Source organism: Centroberyx gerrardi, chromosome 12 (assembly GCF_048128805.1).
Source record: "Centroberyx gerrardi isolate f3 chromosome 12, fCenGer3.hap1.cur.20231027, whole genome shotgun sequence".
NCBI classification, from domain to species: domain Eukaryota; kingdom Metazoa; phylum Chordata; class Actinopteri; order Beryciformes; family Berycidae; genus Centroberyx; species Centroberyx gerrardi.
This window is the reverse complement of record NC_136008.1, coordinates 24,145,851-24,168,909: the sequence shown is the minus strand read 5'-3', so window position 1 is coordinate 24,168,909 and position 23,059 is coordinate 24,145,851. Positions and strand designations below refer to the sequence as shown.

At 42.8% G+C, this 23,059-nt stretch overlaps 2 protein-coding genes across 2 annotated transcripts in view; one reads left to right on the top strand and one right to left on the bottom strand.

Moving 5' to 3' along the window:
• The first annotated feature begins 809 nt into the window (after positions 1 to 809).
• On the top strand, positions 810 to 19,823 carry ctnnb1 (catenin (cadherin-associated protein), beta 1). The gene is made up of 17 exons (XM_071911774.2): positions 810 to 952; positions 8,909 to 8,959; positions 10,054 to 10,278; positions 10,395 to 10,648; positions 11,043 to 11,281; positions 12,050 to 12,251; positions 12,692 to 12,836; positions 12,999 to 13,102; positions 13,438 to 13,572; positions 13,866 to 14,069; positions 14,950 to 15,108; positions 15,419 to 15,538; positions 16,424 to 16,574; positions 16,981 to 17,102; positions 17,441 to 17,501; positions 18,415 to 18,671; positions 19,010 to 19,823. Exons 2-16 carry the CDS (start codon positions 8,947 to 8,949, stop codon positions 18,627 to 18,629), a joined length of 2,349 nt encoding a protein of 782 aa, XP_071767875.1. The 5' UTR covers positions 810 to 952; positions 8,909 to 8,946; the 3' UTR covers positions 18,630 to 18,671; positions 19,010 to 19,823.
• A 1,617-nt stretch (positions 19,824 to 21,440) lies between these two features.
• Positions 21,441 to 23,059, bottom strand: part of ulk4 (unc-51 like kinase 4) — a 92,986-nt gene continuing 91,367 nt past the window's right edge. The window contains exon 36 of the mRNA XM_071911778.2: positions 21,441 to 21,906. Within this exon, the coding sequence (XP_071767879.1) occupies positions 21,846 to 21,906 (61 nt within the window). The 3' untranslated portion in view covers positions 21,441 to 21,845. The remainder of the gene's footprint in view (positions 21,907 to 23,059) is intronic.

Sequence of the window (23,059 nt, the reverse complement as noted above, 5' to 3'; positions counted from 1 at the left end):
AATGGCTATTTCCAAAAGAGTTGATGAGCCAACTCCAAAAAACATTGTGACTGCAAGACATTTAGTGTTGTTTTTTTTGATAGTCTGACCGTGTAATGAAAATGTTTTTTTGTGCTAGTTTGTAAATATGAAGACCCCAGCCACCTTGGTTTGCAGGGTAAACCTAGCTTACCACATTCATCATAATGATTTAAGGCTTGACATCACCTAGCTTACATGAATAGCAAAGTAAGGTAAGGTTTCTCAACTAAAATGAAAATCTGGTATTTTGGTAATAACTTTCCAGAAATGTGTTTACTGCCAGCTGAGACCCTTATTATTAACTGTGGGCTATTTGGCTTGTGTTTAGATGGATTGTGAGGTTCTTTGTTTGTCCTATTAGGTAATGGGGATGCTGGTGATAGCTATGGTGCTGTTAGCAATGAAAATCTCACTCCATCACTTTGTATAGGTGAAATAAATTAACTATTACTGCACAGTCCAAAAGATTTGAGCTGGGAAAAGGAATCGGATTTCTCTTTTCTAGTCTGCCGGAACTTCATTCAATTGTGTATTCATACTCATCTCGTCGACACTGTTTTTGGTCAGCTTTCATTCATTGGACCAAATAAAGTCACGACAATTGGATATAATCGTAATTGTGGATAATTATATATTTTAAGATGTGTTGAATTTACATAAATTGAACAAATGCTTCATTTAGTATCTATTTTATACCAGCGTACGGCAGGATATATGACCGCTGGAGGCGTTCTCCGGTCTATAAGGTAGCGCCGCCATCTTAAATTCCCAGACTCTGCTGTTCCGGCCAAGGTAATATCGACAGACTGCGGAGGGAGTGGACAAGCGCTCCCCGCTGACGGTTGTCTTCACGTTTTCCCTGACTTTTTCCATTTGAAACTGGTTTTTATTGTCCAATATCCGACTGGACGGACTTGCTGTTTTGACAAGGGTAGGCTTCAACATTCAAACTATGGGCTCTCCACATTTTCTCCCTCTTTTCATTTCGAGCTCTTGCTGAATGCCAGGAATGGAGTCGGTTGTTGTGTGTGGGGCGGCCGGGGATGCTGCTGCTGCTGCAGCTAGCGAGCCAGCTGGTTTCACGACAGATATTTGGGATAAGCCAGCCACCGCCTAGTGGGACTATGCCTATTTTACCGACGATACTCATTGTTTTTATTAGATTACAATGTTAGCGCTAGTTCATACAGACGGCAGATGTATTCGCTGGGTTAAATTAACGCCCAGTTTCTTCGGAAACATCGGTCGGGATTTGGGAATAACGCCAATGTTATGCCCTCGCTTGTTTGAATGGTTAACGTTAGCTAACGATAACTAAGGTTAGTTAGCTTTACTTCTAGCACACTTGTGCTTCTGGCTACATTCCACTATTCTGACTCATGTTTGCTTGACTAGAGTTTCACCTTTTGGTCGGTTGTTGTTGTTGCAGCTGGTTTAGTTATTTGGAGTGAAGGTACACACGTATATCTAGGTATATTTTAACCATTTGTATCTGGTCTGGATGATAGTTTCTATAAACCGTTTAAGTTCAGAAAACGAGTGAAGTAGCGTTAGTTTTGTCGAAAGTTTAGTTGGAACTTCGCAATCCAGAAAGCAAGTTGATTTTAGCGTTACATCGAGTTTCAGGTGCAGGCGGAATGTCCACAAACTTATATTTATGTTTTAGATTTAAAGTTTATTTTTTGTAAATGGGTCGTGTGATTTTCCACTCGTCCTTTTAAACAAAGACCGACAAATTCCTCTCGGCCGTTGTGCTTTGGGAGGAAGACGAGGAGGAGCCAGAGTGTGAAATTTGAGTCAGTGGTGTTGGAGTAGGAAAGTCGGGGCGGCCAGCAGCTGTGGGGAAAGGGGGGCACAGGCAGCTCACATCAAGGTCTCCGGATATCTAGGCATGTGTTGATCTGTCTTATTAGACTATATTTTATTGGCTGTTTACTCACCCCCTTGCTACCTTTGTACAACCAGGAGTGTGTTAGTGTTGGGGGTCACTAAAGGAAAAGGTTGGTTTCCTAACTGCTTCTCTCCAGCCGGCCAACATAGAAAAGAACACATGGGATCGGCTTAAATAACCAGATGTTTAGTTTGTGTTAATCGTGCATTTGTTTAACCCTTCACATATTTGGCTCCGCGGAACTGGATGACAATGCGAAGATGTTTTTCCAGTTCAGTCAGAAGTCTCGTGTATTTAAAATGAGGGTGCATAAACCTAATCAGGTGGTTTTGCTATTTTGGTACAGCTGGAGTGGATGCTGCATCAACCCTCAGGTGCGGAGAGATGAAACTGCATTTGGAGGATTTGACGTCTTATCCAGCGGAACCAGACTTTGTGGCTAGTGTGCATCCAGGAAATCAAAACTGTGGTTTATTCTTGTCTGGGTAATTTAACATGAAGAATAAACAGCGATATGGAGTAATGACATCGGCCCGCGGTGTTTTTATGCCCCGCAAACCGCACTGAATTGCCTTTGGTCCTCGGCTTGTTATCAAGATCGGTTTAAAGATCCTGTAGGTTATTCGTCATTCTGCTGTTCCTGTCTTCCGTTTTGTTGTCATTGGTTCGGGGATTTTTATAAAAACTGACGAACACGCTATTTAATTGACGTAAACGGCTGAAGTACTTTAGTGTAACGGCACATAAGGATTTAGGACGGAAGCGTAGGTGTAGGCTACATCCGACCGGTAGTGGTATAATTCGAGTTGATCCACCAGATAGCAGGTGAAGACTGCTAACACATTGTATGCAGTAGCTTTATATACCAATACCTTAATAATAATTTGTGGGCCTATGATCCCCCGCGACCCACATTTGTGTCCCCATCGCGCCTATGAAAATACTCCGTTGTATGCAACTTGTAACGCTGTGCCAGATATAACATATGCAAAAGCAAAATGAGATAATTGCTGAAAGGTGATTTAGATTTTGCAGAAATATATTTTCCATAGAGGAAAGCTATCAGGGAAAGGTGTCCGCTGTATTGGAAAACGGGAGATAATTCGGTCTGTATTAACGTTAGGGTTCAGCTTAGCACCCATTTGTCGTCAAGAATTGGACAATATCCTAATTACCGATTTTGCCTGATTACTTGGAGTAATCCTTTTGGAGGATACACCTCCAAAGGATTACTCCAAGTAATCAATTAAGTCCTTTTGCTCCAATTTTAAAGTGTAAACCAGCAATTACTTGTGTTTCTCCCTGTAAATGGACAGTTTTCACATTTAGTTTGAATCTAATTTTCAGATATATGGGTTTGTTATGTTTTTAACCTATATTCAAATACATGATGTTTCATTTCAGATATTCGTTCACATTCTTGAAATATTATCCAGGACAAAAAAAGACCTTCCCCATATGGATGTTGCATGGATGTTTCTCCATAGGCTTCCAGGGTTTTGTATTCTAGACAGACCAAACATTGCAGCAGCTGCAGGCGTTGAGCTCCAGTGTATTGTTGCCAGCTAGCAGCGAGGGCTGCTGACCCTGCACATTATGTTGCTAACACTGAAGCCCGTGGCAGCTCCTGTCTGTCTGCCTGCGCTGATAATACAGCTTGTTAGGGTCATTTACACACAGGGACATAGTCGCCAGCACTGACATAGAACCCACTCTAGCCTTTCACTAAGAGGTAATGGGCTATGCAGGAGTTCAGATGGATGTAGCTCTTTGAAAGCCTACTCTGAATGAATACAATTAGGTGAAGTTGTTTTTTAACCCTAACCTTGGTAATTTTTCTATCCAGGTTAATTTTGCATGTAGTATTAAATGTTATGGATCATTCTCAAACCTTTTTGATGGCCCGGTACCTTTCGGATAAAAAACAATGAAACAACAAATAGCTGCAGACCAAGAGGCAAAATTTGTTAATTTTGAAGGATGTGTATGTTACAGGCTGATTTTTAAGGGGAATGTAATAGTTTGGCCTTGATCCTCTTTACACATGAAGTGAATCTCAAGGCTCACCTGAGCTCGCTTTGGGGCATGCTGGCTCAGATTTGCTGACAGACTGGCTTTTTAGTTTTTCAGATAAAGGAGATGGGTTTTGGGAATTCAGATGTGCTTAGCTGCTTTGAAATCCAACTCTGAATAAATACAGTTTTTAGCCCTCCTATGCTGCCTTAAATTTTCCACAAATTAAAGGCAGCAGAGGAGAGAAGAGTAGGCAATAAATAGAGAGAGCAGGGATGTGAATTTTCAGTAGCTCTTTTGCCTGCGTTACTGCAATTCCAGTTGTTTATTTTCTCCTCTCCTGCAGGGTATTTAGAGAAGCAAGATTTCCCACAAAGCTTACACATAATTTTTCACACTGCTGATGTTTTGGATAATTAGTCAAACTATATTGAGTCCTGTATCGACCTGTCATAACCTACTGATCACCCTGTTTTTTAGGAGTCAAATTGAAGTTAGGCTATTTCATGATAGTTTTCAGTCATCTGGTTTACTGCTTAATCCTGGTTGGAGTGCCCTCCATGCACTTTAGCAAGGCCTATGTGTGGGACATCCTGTTGGCTCAGGGGGCCAAGGTGCATATCATGTACCTGAGACATCACAAGTTCAGATCCACTTCATGACCTGTGGTGTGATTTTTTTTTTTTTACACTCTGCTGCTGTTCGTTCCTAATTGAGATCCTGTTTTTTTTTCTTGCCCTTTCCCTTAATAATTTGCTGCTTTTGTGTATTGTCCTGATCCCAGCTGTGCTTTGACTAGAGCTGTCTATGTAATTAGATGTTAAAAACTATATATTCCCCATACTGTAACTTCTTCTGTTCTGCGACGCAGCATCAGAATCAATCTATATAATGGAAATATTTGTCTCCTCGCAGCTGGATTCTAAGATACGGGGATGTTACTCTATCCCAGAAACTTTGCTTGGACCCGTGGAAATGATCATGACAAAGTGAACTCTCTGACCAGAGCTCTCTGTATGTGCAGCCGTATTTTTCTTTGTTGTATCCAGTGGCAGTGTAACAGACTGAAGCACACTATTCCAGTGCACCCAGCTCTGTACTGGAACAGTAAGCCTATCATTAAACTGTGGCTGCTGACCTGGGGCAGTGGTGGTGTGGTTACACTCACTTCTTACAGCTGTGTGTGTGCATGCACATTACCTGCTTCTCTAAATTCACATTTGTGTGTGTGTGCCAAGAAGTTTGAGTGTGATGATCTCTCAGCCTCTATATGTGTTGGTGCCACCAAACTCACTCGGTGTGAGTGGCGTGGCTTTGCCCTTCACCTCCTCTCCCCTTCCAACACACACACACATCTACCCACCCCACAGATTGCACAAGGCAGGCATGTAGCTCTGATGACTGTGGTGTCTCAGTCATTAGTCAGCTGGTTCCAGGTCTCTCTGACTCACTGATGGCTCTGTATCAATATACGACTCCTATTTGGACCAGGCACAGATCTTTTTACACATGGGGTTTCACATCTGGCTTCAAAGAAAGCTTTGGTTGAGGAGATGTTTGTGGCTAGGCTGCCTAGCCTGATATCCAGGAGCTCTGAAAGGAGTTTTTTTTTGTTACCGGTCAGAATCTGGCTTTAGATAAAGCATGCCATTTGCGTCTCTGGATTGGAGACCAGATTCTGCTTGTTTGCCCATCAAAAAACTATATCATTGGCTAGAGGTTTCCAAAGCCAGATGTAAAGAGCCACATTTTCCACCAGTGTAATGATAAATGGTTCCACTGTGTGCTTTGATTGTATGTTTGATTTGTATGCAGGCTTAGTATGGGACATATGGCTCCCATTAGAACCAGGCTAGGTTATGTGAGGGCAGGCCTGGGCTAAGCTGGGAGGATAGCGTGTGAACAGTGAATGTGAGTTGGTGCGTTTGTGGTTAGAGGCAGCAGTTTTACAGCCTGACTCAAGACTGTGTTTTAATGACACCGTTGAGCTGGGGCGGTGTGGGTGTGAGAGAAGGAGAGGAGGGAAGTAATTCAGAGCAGTAGTTGAGCTGTGCTTGTGTGTGTGCATGTGGACAGCCATTTAACTCGACAAACTCCTACTGACTCATTGACACTCATGGCTGAGACAGACTTTACCACTAGTTGCCTAGCTGCATATATATATATTTTCTGTATGTCAGCTGCTCTGTTGGGGTGCCTTTAGTCTTCACCGTTTTTACCTCTTGCTTTTCACACGATGGATAGTTTTATTTATATAACACCTTCCAAAATTGGGTGCTTTGCAGACAGGTAAATAAATAATAGCCAATAAGAAATAATAAAAATGTCATTTAATGTAATTTAAAAACAGTGCTATAGAATGAAATGTGCAAATTCAATGGTAATAAAATGGGTAAAAAACAATTGTTGGAAAGGCTGTCTGTTAAACATGTTTTTAAGATGCAATTTAGAAGATGACAGTGTTTTTTGTCAGCGTAAGCTCCTCGGGCAGGGTGCACCAAAGCCCCAGGGCCTGGACAATGCCCAATCACATTTGGTCTTAAGCTGAGATTTCAGAATGGCCAGGAACGTTCCTGCTCATGAGGGGCTAAAGTAGATAAAAGCTTACCAACCTAGAAAAACTTTATCTCCTCAGTAGCCATTTACATCAAAAAGATTGTGATGGCAATCATTTTGTATGATCCAACAAAGATTTTTTCCCCCCTTTTTTGGACTTTTCAGTTTTTTGACTGTCATAGCTCCCATTCATTTCAAAGGGATACTCCTCTCCTCCAGCATTCCAATTGATTGTTGATTTTTTGTGTTGGGCTTATAAGATGCCTTATGTAGTCAGAGCTGCGTTGACTGTAGGTATCCGCCACCAACAATACTGGCATAGGATGTTGTTATACCAGGCTAAAATGGCACACAGGTATTGTCGAGTTCTTGAAACCAAGAGAGCCTTTCATGTCAAAACAACAGCAAAATGTTCTGCCTTTTCCAAACACAAAGATACATTAGAGATTTGTATTTGAGAATGTATAGTATCTCAAATCAGAATTGGTATGGACAGTGACAAGTGGTATCAGTGCATTCCTAATTGACTGACCTTTTGTGTTGCTGTAGGCTGGTTTGACGTTACTGAATGACATTTAAAAAGATGAGCAACATGCACCTCCATGTAAATGCGGATTATCATTTTATTACCTACAGAACCGGTCATATGTGCACTGGTGGTGTTCTGGTTGTTGTCAAGAGATCTGCCGTTGACATGTAGCTATGGTAGTAATAGTGAAGATGTGGTTGTGTTTCCTGTCGCAAGTTTAGGCCAAATCAGACTTGAAGAACAATTGGTTCATCTGGGGAGGAGTTAAACACTACTTTTGGGGCAGTTCAACTGTGTAACATGTACACCTTCCCCCAACAAACAGTTGGTCAATTGTTTTTGATGGCTGGGCACTTCACACCTATCCTACAGCAATACAGATGAGAGTGACAGGGAAACTGGCGTGTTGTGGATTCAATCCCACTAGTACGGTGGCTCAAGATTTCTGCATCGACATTAGCTGATGGCTCAAAAATATTTTCAGGCCCCAGGTCTTTGACAAAACATGATGTCAGATTTCAGTGCCCCTTCAAAGGTTTTTCCTCTGCAGTTCTGCCTCTGATCATTTTGTAGCAGTGGTGGTTGAGGGTAATTTTCTTTCTTTTTTCTTTTTTTTTTTTTCATTTTGGTTCCATGTCTGTTTCTGTTTTGGTTGTAGTGCGTTTTGTAGCACTAAACCGTTCTCATTTGGATATAAGGCTGCCATCATATTAGAAACATTGGGTATAGGTTTGCAACCAACGCTAAACAAATATGGACAAAACAGTTTCCATGTAAATGAATGTCATGTAACCATACTAACAATGGCTTTTGTGTGCTTTAAAGGACAGGAAGTAGCTTGTATATCTTTTTGTGGACTACAGCAGGGTCTGTAGTAGAACTTTAGTGCTGTGCCAGCAAGGTCTATCATTCTAGCTGGTTTGGTTCACTGCAGAAAACTCATATCGTCTTGTCACTCTCACCTCAACTCACTCTGGTAGTATGGGTATAAATCACTTAATCCGTGGCTCTCTGTAGCCCTGCCCTTATTTCTCCAGTGTGCCTTTTGAATATCAGAACATGTCCGAGCCTGTGTGCTGCTGATTGCAAGGGATTTGGTCTGCATTCTGTTGTTGGATTCATCTGCCATTTGTAATAGCCAGGGATGTAATTTTCAAGGGGTTTGACCCAAGGATTTCTGACTCTGGATATACAACCTCCATTTCTGTATCTCATTTTATAGGGGATTTTTCGTTTTTCTCCTGCATTGTCCCTATTTCCTGTTTTTGTGTTTCAGTCATAGCCCTTTATCTCAGAATATGCATTAGAAATGCCTCTCTCGCTCTTTCAATTTTCCTTTTTTCTCCTCAAATTAATCCTCTCTCGCTCCCTCTCCTTCTCTCTCCTGCCATTGCCAGTGTTTACTTTCCCGCAGAGTGGGGTTGTGGTTTCAGCTTCAAAGCCAGCACTGGAATGCGTCTGCCCTCCTCCCTCTCTCTCTCTCCCTTCTCTTCTCTCCACCCATTACTCCCCTGCCTCCTTCCGTCCTCACCTAAGTAGTTGCTAGCTACTCCACTTAATGGTGGCTTTGTGTGTGAGCTGCTGCTGTTTGCATGTCTGGCTTGAACAGAAGAGGAGAGCAAGGGAAGGGAGGAGGGAGGAAAGGAAATAAGGCACTGGAAAGTCACTTGTCAGGGTCTTTTTTTGAGCCAGCACTGCCATTAATTTCTAATGGAGAGTCTGTTTTTCTGCCTTTCTCCCCACTGTGTTCTGTTTTTTTTGTGTTGTAATCAAATCCCTGATGTTTGACTGGAAGGAAAGAGGAATGGGAAGGAGTGGGATAGAGGAAAGGAATTATGGAGGGAGAGAGGCAAGCAAGGCAGTTTGACTGACTGTGCTTTCTGTCCTGTGTGTTTCAGATCAGGAAGCTGTGCCGGCTGTGGTTTGAGAAAGGAACATGGCTTCCCAGGGTGAGTTAATATTTTTCAGACACACACTCAAACTCACATTCACCTCCCTGCTCTCCACTGCTTCACTTTCATCTTCTCTATTTCTCTCTCTCACACACACGTACCTCTGCATCGACTAGTAGGCAGTGTTTTTAACTCTGCAGCAGTGCAGAAATGTCTCTTCTCCCAGGCTAAATTTATGCAGTCATTAGACCACAGTAAATTTGATATTTATTTCAAATTGAGACCTGGAATGAGTGCAAAATCAAACTATATGCTTGAATACACCCGTTACTGATAAATCACATGTATATCATCAAAGTATGAAAATGTGGCATGGAAAATTGATAAAATGAGAAGGAAAACAGTTTTGACCAGCCATTCTGTACAGTGTTTGTAAGCCACATTTGATGAGCCACTGAGTGTCCTCTGCTAGTCATAAAATGTTGCTATTGTATCTGAATGTACCACCTGTACTGAAGTGTTTTCATATGTTGTGATATGCTAGATTTGTTTCTTAAATTACAGCGTGTGGGGATTTTTATATAGAAATATCTGTCTGATGAATCTTAACAACCAACAGCCACTATCAATGCAGCAATATGCTCAGTAATTTATGCTGTTTTGGGACATTTTAATTCATAGTCGTACTATACCTTGAGTGTAATGATTCCAAGCTTTGCACATTGAGCTATGCAGGACCTCACAGTAGTTTAAAGTTTAGTTCCGCAATTACTAATTGTAGAATTTTTGAAATATTCAAACATTTAATTGTGTAGTTGAAAATTTAAATCTGTTAACTGCTTTCAGTCTGCTCATTTGATATTCCCTGCTGCTTGTCAAGCATCGCCAGCTCACCTTAATGGAACTCAGACTTCCACATTGTCCCAAGAGATCACAAAGCAGATTTCACCTGTTTCTCTGCATTACAATGTCATTACCAATGATTTGACAGTATGTTAATGAGAATTCACATGGATTTGTTGATCTCCTCTTGTAGAGCTAGCCATTGTCATGGAACTACACTGTAAAGTGGATTAAATTATATTGATTTTTTCAAACTTGTTTCTATTTGTTAATGTATAATTTATGTTTTAATGTCTGCCTCTTTTCAGCTGATCTGATGGAGCTCGACATGGCCATGGAGCCAGACCGTAAGGCAGCAGTCAGTCACTGGCAGCAACAATCCTACCTGGATTCAGGCATCCATTCTGGGGCCACCACCACAGCTCCCTCCCTCAGTGGGAAGGGCAACCCTGAGGAAGAGGATGTCGACAACCAGGTCCTGTATGAATGGGAGCAGGGTTTCAACCAGAACTTCTCCCAGGAACAAGTACAAGGTGGGTAGAGGCATAGTTACCAAGAGTTTACTAGACAGAGAATCCTGGATGTGTGTGGCCCAGAAAGCAACTTGTAGCCCTGTATTAAAAAATGACTGTTCTTCTGTCTGTCCCAGACATAGATGGTCAGTATGCCATGACGCGTGCCCAGCGGGTGCGTGCAGCTATGTTCCCAGAGACCCTTGAGGAGGGCATGCAGATCCCCTCTACCCAGTATGATGGAGCACACCCCACCAACGTCCAGAGGCTGGCAGAGCCTTCACAGATGCTCAAACACGCTGTAGTCAATCTGATCAACTACCAAGACGACGCTGAGCTGGCAACCAGAGCCATACCAGAACTCACCAAGCTGCTCAACGATGAGGACCAGGTAGAGCATGGGTCAATCAACACATGCATATTCACCTAGAGAATAGTGCTACAATGCCAGTATGGCCACTATGCCCATATCACTCTTTTAAACAATGGCTTTGGTGTTGCCTGACAAACGACTTGCATGATGCAAGATTGTCGAGCATGCCAGTGACCAAAACTGTAGAGAGAAGCAATCAGTGGCTCAATGCATGTACAGATACACACACACAACCAGGCACTGTAGCCAGTGTTTAAGGTTTAAAGAAAGACAGTTGATTGAACCTTTTAGCTTAGAGCTTTTTCCTTTTTTGGGAGTTTCTGGGAATGTAAAGAGGGTGATGATGAATGAAAATTGTGAAAATTATGGCCTACTGTCGTTCCCTAAACTTTCGGTCTCTGCCCTCTTCCAGGTTGTAGTAAACAAGGCAGCGGTGATGGTCCACCAGCTATCAAAGAAAGAAGCTTCGCGCCATGCCATCATGCGCTCTCCTCAGATGGTGTCAGCCATTGTCAGGACCATGCAGAACACCAACGATGTGGAGACGGCTCGCTGCACCGCAGGAACACTCCACAACCTGTCCCATCACAGAGAGGGACTGCTGGCCATCTTCAAGTCTGGAGGAATACCAGCCCTGGTTAAAATGCTTGGGTAAGGAAGAGGGGGATGGAGAGATACTTGGATTTGGACGGGTTTACTTGGGTGTAGCTTACCTGGGAAGGCACTCAGGAGGCAGCAGTAACGGCATGGTGGGAATGGGTGGAATGTAAGTAGATGTGCAGTGTTCAGTCTGAAATGTAAGGCTTCCTAGTACCGTTTGGCCAAATACTTTACATTTCTCTGTCATGACCTCCAGCACAGAAGTCTTTTTTTAGTTTAGAAATCTTCTGTCCCAAAGCGGTTTCCACTGTCCCTGGTCAAAAACATTTTTATGTTCCTCGTCAAAACCTAATTTTGTTGTAATTAATTGTCTTTTCATAACTTATATAGTTCCTACTGCTCGATAAATTGCTACTCTCTGGCCTAAATTGAAAGCTTGTTTCGTATCCAGGCCATGCCATGGGTCAATGCAGTGGAGGATGTCCTATGTGTGGCAGAGGGCCTTTAGTAAAATAAACTTCATGGAATAATTCAACTAAACTAAAAAAGGTCTAGATCACCATGGACAGTATGTATAATGGCCACTGTGGCCCACCAACGGTGTGACAAAATAAATATGGATAAACCATTTGGTTGTTAACTCACCACAGACCTGTAGGGAGTGCGGGGGTTGAGGGACTAAATAGAATATCTAGTTCTGGGTATTTTCTAGTTCCTCATTTGACAGTAATCTATTCTGTACCATCACCACCCACCACAGCCTCCTACATTCATACTTGGCTGTTTTAGTTCTAATAATCCTGTTTTTCTGTTCTGCAGTTCACCAGTGGACTCTGTCCTGTTTTATGCCATCACCACCCTCCACAACCTCCTCCTGCACCAGGAAGGAGCCAAGATGGCTGTCCGTTTAGCTGGCGGACTACAGAAAATGGTGGCTCTGCTTAACAAGACCAATGTCAAGTTCCTGGCCATCACCACTGACTGTCTCCAAATACTGGCCTATGGAAACCAGGAAAGCAAGGTGAGAGGTTTGAGGGAGGGATGCAATGAGGGAGTCTAGGACAATGGGGTGAGCATGTTACCAAGTGTTACTCCCATTCCTCAAATTGATATTCTAGCAAGTTGGGTGGCCCCAACCATTGAGGACACCCAGTGTTGTCTGTCTATTTTACAACTGTGGTGGTTGAGGGCAGTTTTGGTCCCACATCTGTCCCCGTTTTGCTTCTAATATAGGCTGGGGAACCAACATTGCTCTTAATTGGACACTTAAATTGCGTTAAATGTGATGAATATCTTGCAGTTTGAATTACATTTGACATACATTTGAGTTTTGGCCAAAACTGGAGTTAATCTGTCTTTTCCTATCTTATAATCTTAGGCAATGGTAGCCCTCAAATCGTAGTGGACATGATGAGAAAGTGAACACATCTAACCTCCCGTCTCTCCTCTCTTTCTGTGTAGTTGATAATCCTGGCCAGTGGTGGCCCCCAGGCCTTGGTCAACATTATGAGGACTTACACCTACGAGAAGCTGTTGTGGACTACCAGTCGAGTTCTCAAAGTGCTGTCAGTCTGCTCCAGCAACAAGCCTGCCATTGTAGAGGCTGGTATGTTGGTTTTTACTTTTTTAATTGTTTCAATGCATTTGTGAAAGCTACTACTTTGTCAAACAACAGGAAATTCAGTGATTTGAATTTATTGTATTTTTTTCCACATGCAACAAATAAACCATTCTAATGTTTTTCATGTTTGTATCTTTCTCTTTCCAGGAGGTATGCAGGCCCTGGGACTCCACCTGACAGACCCCAGCCAGAGATTGGTCCAGAACTGTCTCTGGACTCTCAGGAACTTATCAGATGCTGCCACCAAACAGGTGAGGAGGAAGCACCTGCCCCAGCACCAACCTTAGAAATGTTTCTTCTTTTTTTTTTAACTAGCATTGTTCAGTAGATACTTGGGAAGTGCTAGTAATGGCTTCAGCTATTGATGAGACTAAAGAAGACATGTTTGAAATATGTTTGTATTTTAAGTTGAAATGCTTAGAACTTGCAGTACCCAGCCAGCACATGCTCTTAGTGCTGTGAAAATCACACTACAAGAAAGACAAGGGGGAAAAACGCTGCTTGCACACACTTAAACCAAGGGACGTTAGTGTCTACCCATCCTCCCTCTCTTACTAACTACTCAACTGTCTTTCTATCTCTCTAGGAGGGAATGGAGGGTCTCCTAGGAACTCTGGTCCAGCTACTAGGCAGCGACGACATCAATGTGGTGACCTGTGCTGCTGGCATCCTGTCTAATCTGACCTGTAACAACTACAAGAACAAGATGATGGTCTGCCAGGTTAGTACACACACAAATAGTTGACGCACAATATAATCATATGTGAAGAAATAAATTCCTTTCTGTTACTTGAGTGTGAGTAACTCTAGTCTGAATGTGGTCTCAATTTTGTTTTAAGTATTTCATTGGTTAGTGCCCTTGAATTTGTCCCCTTGTGTGAAATGATAATTTAAGGTCACTTAAAACTTCAATATTCTCAGGAGTTACTTGTTTCAATTTTATTATTAATCATGCAGTAAAACAGAACCAGTTATCCATGTACCATTTATGCCAAACTATCCGTTCATCTCTAGGTTGGAGGTATTGAGGCGTTAGTTCGCACAGTGCTGCGGGCCGGAGACAGAGAAGACATCACAGAACCAGCTATCTGTGCCCTGCGTCACCTCACATCTCGACACCAGGACGCTGAGATGGCCCAGAATGCTGTCAGACTGCACTACGGCCTGCCAGTGGTGGTCAAACTACTGCATCCGCCGTCACACTGGCCACTTATTAAGGTACAGACACACACAGGGACCTGCCAGCAGAGGTTAAACTCTAAGCGCTAATTCCAATTAGGCACTTATGTGGGAGAACCTTTAATGGTGTTTCCAGTGAAAATCAATTTGCACATGACAACACTTTGAAGTTAATAACTGGCCCAAATTTGGGTTAACAATGTTTTATCCCTCTGAATAACATACATAACTGTACCTTGCTTCTAATCCACATTAGTGGCTTATTTTTGTTGGGTACCTTGGGGCTGATTGTTCTGTTGTGCATTGAGAGCGCACTGCCATCCTGCTGTAAGCTACTTCAGCCTGTATCACACCTGCAGTTGTTGCTAGTTTTGGCTCTGTCCAGTGTAAAGACTGCAAAATTCATTTTCACCTGAATGACTGGATGACAAGTGCTACGTATAGGCTGGCCTCTAGTATATATTTCCTGCAGGACACAGGAGAATCCTTTTAGAGCTTTGTTCATGTCACTGGATTAAAAAAGAATCTGTTTAAATCATGTTTAAAATGTGTTTCTATGCCACAGTTTGTATTTGTGAGTACAGAATAGTCAGTCCGGGAAGTCTCCAAGTATGGAAAATGAATTGGATTTAATAGAGCTAATGTTTCCCTATGACTGGACTTAAACTTTTCAGCTGATGTTGACCACATTTGACTTACATTCTTGTTCTATTTTTGTCTTTTTTATATTCACTGAGATCAGCTTAATGTGGTATTTTTTCACAGAAAGTACATATTTAATGAACATTACTCATATGTAGTACTGTTGGCAAAAACGGCTAAATTTCTGCTTTAGTCCCGGGTCAGATGCTAATAATGATCTAAAATAGAAATCTAAAGCCTGCTTAATTGGTGTGTAAACCTCTGTTCCCTCCGTTAGGCTACAGTCGGTTTGATCCGTAACTTGGCGCTGTGCCCTGCCAACCACGCCCCTCTGAGAGAGCAGGGTGCCATCCCCAGACTGGTACAGCTGCTGGTCAGAGCACACCAAGACACACAGAGACGCACCAGTATGGGAGGCACACAGCAACAGTTTGTGGTGAGAACACACACACACGCACCCCTTAACCTTAGCCCCATAAACATACACCACCTATAAACAACACCAACACAGAGACACACCAGCATGGCACACAGCAACAGTTTGTGATGAGAATGACGCTGCACATATTCACTGGTAAACCCATCCGCTGTACCTGAGATCAATAGTTCCCACCACTGCCTGCTCACAAAATCCTGGGCTCCTACAGTGCAACCTGTATGGATGAGATGGTGGAGGGCTGTCCAGAGGGTCTCCAGATTTTCTTAACATCACTATTATCTTACTAATTCAGTGTTTCTGTCATTAGGAGGGAGTTCGTATGGAGGAGATTGTGGAAGGCTGCACAGGAGCGCTCCACATCCTGGCCAGAGACGTCCACAACAGAATAGTCATCAGAGGACTAAACACCATTCCACTCTTTGTACAGGTAAAACTCATTCTTAAACTTTTTTTCCTGTCTTTTCTTTGAATTATTTCTTTTTTTCATTTTCTTTCACTCTTACTTTCACTAAGGTTGTCACTTTTTTGTTTTCCGTTATTCTTTTGGGCAGCCGTAGGCCCAGCCAGTCTTGTTTTTGTGACATGTTCATGCTTTCTTTCACACTTAGGCTCTAATTGTCACATTCTTTGTCACACTTTTGTTTATTTTTAATCATCCTCTCTACCACCCTCCTGATCTTAGTCCATCCCAGTCACTGTCTCAAGCCCTTTTTGGAGGCCATTAGTTTTCCCTGGGGTTGTTGGTAAAGTGACAGTTGCCTCACAGCGGCGGTAGTTTTAGAAGTTGATCCAGACATCTTAAAAATTACCAGTGGAGCCCAGAGATTGGATTTTTGTCACATACACATCTGCACCTCTTTATTCCAATACATAATTATTAAAAACATACCCAAATAATAATACCTCAATCTAGGTAGACTTAAGTCTGAAAATGTTTAACTTTATACTGTGTTTGCAAAAATTCATTCAAATGATCCCGAAATTCTAAACTGCCACTAATATAGTTTAAATTACTGAGGTGTCACTCTGGATTGAATAAAATCACAGACCACCATGCAAATTAAAAAATGGTCACTAGTTTTGGCTGGAATATTTACAGAGGTAGTTAGAGAAAATGTCTTACATGGCTGTTGAACGATAAAACTGGAGTTCCAGACCTCCCCTGGTAATGCCATCTATTGTCTGACTCCTTCCCCTCCATGAGTCTCTGCTTGCTCCATCTTCTCAGATCATCCAGCATGCAGCAGCAGAATATTGTGCCAACGTAGAAAACTATCCTAACCCCCTCTACTCTCTGTGTTTCTGTGTGTAGCTGTTGTATTCTCCCATTGAGAACATCCAGCGTGTAGCGGCAGGCGTTCTGTGTGAGCTGGCCCAGGACAAGGAGGCTGCTGAGGCCATCGAGGCCGAGGGAGCCACCGCCCCACTCACAGAGCTACTGCACAGCCGCAACGAGGGAGTTGGTAAGTACACACTGACACACACACACATCCCTTACCAACTGCCATCCATCATTCACATAATGGCTGCTTTCAGCTAAGCAGATGGTCAGAATAGGCATTCCAGCCGTGCCATATGAGTGGCTATGATTGTATAAAACACAGGCACTTGGAAAACTTTTCAAAGAGCACACATGTGATGGTAACCTTTTGTATGAAAGCCAGAAGACTAGGACATTCTTTAGTGTGACAGGGACTCGGTGTTGCAGAAAATATGAGACCCATCACTGTCATAACCATAATCACAGTAAAGAATGCCATCTCAGCTGTGATGGCTGTATTATTGAGGCTTTATTTGTAATAACACACTGATTAAAAACAAAAGTTGAGGCACTTGAATGAGAAGGTTAACCTTTCCTCCTCCCCACAGCTACCTATGCTGCAGCGGTGTTGTTCCGCATGTCAGAGGACAAACCCCAGGACTACAAGAAACGTCTCTCTGTAGAACTCACCAGCTCCCTCTTCAGGACGGAACCAATGGCCTGGAACGAGGTATACACATACATTGAGGTGTACACACACACACACACACACACACACAGAGGTGTGTACAGGCACTTGTACTCAGTTCTGGTTTTGAATTGACCATTCAACCATACTCAACATACTTGTACACACATACTCACTCCTATTTTGACTTGCTTGATGTGTCTTATCTTGATTTACACATTTGCATTGATGCTTAGTACAATTGACCCAAAGTCAGCAAGGGGTTCTAGTTTAATACTGTGTGTAGAATGTCATTAGATTCTCAAAGGCTACCAAAAATCTAACCATTACCGTTACTGTAATCCTTCTCTTTCTCTCTCTGTCTGTCTTTTCCTCTGCAGACTGGAGAGTTGGGTCTGGACATTGGAGCTCAGGGAGAGCCTCTGGGCTACAGACAAGAAGGTAAGTTACCGCTCTCCTGCCTGGCTAGGAGGCTCACAGGAGAAACACAGGAGGGGACAAGGATATCACAGAACCAGAACACTTGGGCTACGACACATAAACATGTCAGATTTTTGTAGCTAGTGGGTAAAGCGTGCCGATGTGCATGCAATGCCCTCTCAGTTCTGGGCTCTTGTGATAATGTCCCGTCCTGGTAGTTTCTCTAAGCCTAGAGTTGGACCTCCCTCCTCTACCCCTTGAATAAGTTGGCATACAACTGAATATCATTTCCACACTCCAGTCACTGGGCTCCCTTTGCCAATCCTCATCACTGCTGAGACAAGATTGGCCATATTAAAGGTCATGATACATGGGCAACTTGAGACAATAGAGAGGGGCAACAATGCTTTCAAGTGTGGGTGGGGATTGATTTCAGCCCTAGACCTTAGACTGTGAGTGGTAATCAATAGGCCGAGGGGTGAGGTTGGTTGGTTCATTTTGATTTGCACTGCTCTCCATACCTCCAGCACAAACCACTGTAATTGGCTCTTAGCTAGCCAGCTACAAAGTCAGTATCTAATATCAAGACCTGCAATACTTGGTGGGAGTTGTATTGGAAAAAAATAAGCTGGCCACTGCAGATGTGTTTATCTTGGAGCACCATATTCTGAAGGCAGACTGTAGCGTGCACAATGGAACTGAGCCATGAATTTAGTTCAGTTGAGAGTCCCTTTACCAAGTTAGTTTGAGCCAAGTTCATCATAGTTTTGCCTTGCCCACTGCTGGAGGATGGAAACTGAGTTGTGTTGTGCTGCTGTGCAGTGACAGTTTGAATGATCATACTACTGTGTGACAGCTTGGTGTGTTAACATGCTCTCTAACAAAATGCTCTGCTTCCCCTGCCTCTTCCTCCGTCCACTCCTCCCTCTCCCAGACCCAAGCTACCGTTCCTTCCATTCGGGGGGTTACGGAGCGGACTCGATGGGTATGGAGCCCATGATGGACCACGATCTGGGCGGGGGTCACCACCCCGGCCAGGACTACCCCCCTGTAGAGGGGCTGCCTGACCTGGGACACGCCCAGGACCTGATAGACGGCCTGCCGCCCGGCGACTCCAACCAACTGGCCTGGTTCGATACTGACCTGTAAATACCAAGACCACGACCAACATTACACTACACTTTCTACTAGGTAAGAGTCTCCACACTTGTTTTAGGTCAAATGAATGTTACCCTACTCTGTTTCTTAGGGAAGATGTATAAATAGGACGACAGTGAGACACGAACAGCAGGGAGGTTTTCTGGCTGGATAAAATGGCTGTGGGAGGGGGGGTGGATTTACTGACTCCGGCTGCTGCATGTTCAGACTGCTACTAATTGGAAAGCGGTGTGTTGTGCCGTGTGTGTGATGTTACTTGGTATTTGATCTGTGTGTGTGGTCCTTCACCAACGCCTGGGTTCTCTTTGTCTCCTTCCTCTCAACTTATTTTTTTTTCTCTCCTCCTCGCTCCTTTCCTTCTCTCCTCCCAGCTGTATCATGTGATCTGGATGAACCTGCATTGTGATTCGCCCATATGGAGGAGGCGGGGTTTCAGAAAGTGCCTGAAGACGACTCAACAACAGCAAGCAGAGTTTCCTGTCTACGGGAACTCCATGGGGACAAACTAGATTTAAGTGCGGTTCTGGTCTCTCGGCCCGGCAGTGGGCTGACTTCAAATCCTGACACGACACACAGAGTTAGATCTCAACGGTTGAACTTTAAAAACCCTTTTTATGTCTGTATTTTTTTTCTTTTCTTTTTTTTTTTTTTTTCTTTTTTTGGTTGTTACTTTCTATTCTGTTTTCCTCAAGTCTGTAATGGTACCGATTGATTCTAGCTTGCTTTATGATTATTCTGAATTATGATACTCATCTCTCTTGTTTTTGCAGTCCCTTGTATTTTAAGTCTCTCTGGTAGTGTTGAGTTTTCTAGTGGTAATGCTCCATCCAAGTAAAGAATTTGATCACGTTTTAAATGGTGTCCAAACACTAAAAAGTTAATCAGTTGAATTGTATTCTGATGATCAAGTGTAACATTGTGTAGCTTTTGTATAAAAAAAAACATGAATTGGAAATCATGGTCCAAATATCAAGCTATTTTCTTGCTTTAAAGGTGGACACTGAGGTGTCTCCGCTGTTCCAAAGGGGGTGTAGCTGACCTAGCTGGATGGGTGTGGCTGTGGATGATGGACGGGGGTGGAGGAGGGCTCTTATTGGTCTGCTGTTACTAAGGGGCGGGGTAGTGGGAGGAGCTGGATGCTGTAGCCTGCTGTGTTCTGAAACAATAAAATGGACTGTCATTTCACCTGGACGCCTCCATGTCTCATTTCTCTGACGCCTTGAATCCAGGAGACTCATTGTCACATTGATCTGGTAGTTTTCAATGCGGTTGCGTTTAGACTCAAGTCAAATTCTTGATCATAGTTTGACCACACTGTCTCATAGTTGGTGTTTTACAAATGTTTCCAGACAGGTGTGTTGCTTAGGATTAGCATGTGCCTCATTCATACAAATGTAGCACATTTGGTTTGATTTTCAACTCTTGACTAGTAGCCAATGTAAGCTTTATTTATACAAATAAGCTTTCCATGCACCTTAGTTGCACATTAGTTTCAGTTCCCTGCTAAAAAAAATAGTTTAAATGGTAGATCACATTTTATTTTAGAAATGTGATAAGTCAACATCACTGTTCTTTACAACTAATGTGAGGTGAGTTTCCAGCTCTACACAGCTGTGTGCCCATGGCCTCCACTGCCTCACACAGAATACTCTTGTCAAACAGAATGAAATCCATAATGACAAGGCCCATCTGAGCACCAAGAGTGTATGTGCTGAGCACAGACAGTTTTCAGACACAGCACAGGTGTGACGTTACTGTTTTACACCTCTCATGACAGCTTGGTGTGGAAAACTGACGATCCACCGACTGTGAAAACAAAAAGTGTCCAGATCTACCTGGACGGAACATGCTGCTGGGCTGGCAGGAGGCCAATTCACTATCTTCAACAATATGAGAATGTGTCAACTCGCAGTTTGTGTAGCTTGGTGGATGTTATTGGACAGTTGAACAGTGACAGCTGTGTTCGCTACAGATTTAGTTTTTTTAGTTAGATTAGATCTGCATATGCAATGAGAACCAGGTGTGAAGAACTAAAAGCCTGCCAGTCGTGACCAAGTGTGGCTGTCCAGGATTTCCAGGAAGAGAGGAGGGCCGGGGGGTTGGTTGGAGGGCGTTTCCAGGGCCAGGCTCAACCTTTCCAACAAGATGCAGGTCTGATAGTTTAGTCTCTTGCTGAAATGTTGAGCTGATTCCCTACTAGATATTTTTCTGCCTCTTACTATCACAACTGGAACACCTGGGAGAAGTTGATGGCAACTGAGCATTTATGTTTTCTTATCAGACACTCACTGTAATGCTACATAAGATTATTCTATATGATAATGTCACATTACTTACTGGCTATGTTCACCATCACTGTTGTCACTCTACTGCTGTACATATATGATGGCAGACAGATGAACTAATGATGTAAATGTTGTGCCAAACATGATGAGAGGTGTCCAGATACCTAGAGGCCAGTCCTGTGACACATATGACAGTCTGTCTAAATCTCATGGTATAATCCTGTGTGGCCTGACAGCAGCTGGATGTGTTGACCCAGTTGTCAAATGATTTGAGTGACATAGCAATGACTGGTACACATTTACTGTGATTAATCACATTTGCAAATATGATGAGAGATACGTGTGGAGGTAAGACAATCTGATAACTGCGACCCATTCATTCATTGAGATGTAAAGTAATAACAGTAATGATTGTATTGTATTGTATTATAAAACATTTTGCAAAACTAACTTACAAAGTGCAATTAAGACACTAATCAAAAACTGTTAAAAACAACTGACACAACAATAACCACAACAACCCATAAAACAATAAATAAAATACAGAATTAAAACAATAACATATTATATTAAATACAAATGAGTATGTATTATGTTAACCAGATGGTAGTAAATATCCAAAGCGAGTTTCTAATAATGGGTTCTAGTAAGAGATTTCAAAGTATGAATAACTTAAGGCAGTTTATTCCAAAACACAAAGGCCCTTATTTCTAAAGCACCTACGGCTGATCATTCAGCAGTGCCTCACCTGAAGACTGACAATGTAAAAAGCAGACTACAAAGCAGAAAGTTGACTGTTCTAGAAACACTGAAAAGTTCTAGAATGTTGAAAGTTGCTGGAAGGCTGAAAAGGTCTAGAAATGCTGAAAAGTTGTAGAATGTTGGTCCCACAAAGTGAAGATCTTCTAGAATGGTGAAGCCTTCAGAAGGTGCAGATCTCCTGGAGGATCTCAGCAGCCAGCGGCGCCACGTCACCATGACACCTGAACGAGACAAACAAAAATAACAGCAAGACTCAATTGTTTTTTATGTATAAAGACTGTGTTGCACACATACATTAATTAACATCTGCATATGCATTCACACTTAGTGTTGAATCGGAGTAAACGACTTGTTCTACTACAAACAGATTCTTCCAAGAATGCAAAAATGAACAATGTAATGTACTGTACGTGTGTTTCAGATATCTTAAAAGGGGTTTAATGTATTGCTTACAAACACTGGAATTAATCCATCCGTCGCTTGATATAGCTTTGAGATTGCTGCACATTTCTCTCACCCATTTCTAGCCCGACTCTGCCTCATTCTCTCCACTAAGCTTACAGGCTTGTATCCTATATATGGAATTCATTGGCCTAGTTGGGGCTGTGTCAGTGCTGTCCAGGCCAAAGCTCCCACTCGTACATCAGGGAATGTTTCAACATTCACCTGTGCCTCTTCGCAAGGACAGTTTGGATTTCAGGCCTGGAACCACGGCCACATCGCACATGAGACATTTCATCATCGTCGTATGATGAAGTTTTCACAATATAGTTAGAAAGAAACAACAGCAATAAATAGGCAGAACTTTTTTTACTCTAGTTGCGTAAAAACCGCATCAAGGTTTGATCTTATTCAAGTCTTTACCTGTACCTAGTGAAATTTTACATCACAAAATACTATAAAAAGAGATTCCCAGACACTGTCTGTACTTGCAATTAAAACATTTATTCGCAACGTTTCGGTACTGAGACCTTCGTCAGGCAAATATGAGACTTCTTGTCCTCATGGGCTGATGGGCTGGCAACCCAGAGACTGCATGTAACAACACTGAACCATCTTTGGGTCTTAATTGTAGGTGTTGTTGACCTTTCTTTTGGTGGGACATTTTCTACTATGGCTTATCGTGAGAGGCGCTTATTTTCCTTGAAACTCAATGCACCCACCAAAGACTGCAGGCTGCAGGGGGGAAAACCTATCATTCAGAACGACAGGAGAAGGAATTGAGGTCATTGCCAGGTGCGGGAGAGGAGTGTGTTTGTTGGGGTGTTTTCCTGTAGCTCCTGGTGTTGCGTGATGGATCGGAGCCTCGGTCGCCGCCGGTGAACTGGACTGGGACTTGGAAACCCTGATGGCTGCATTCACCTCTGCTCCCTT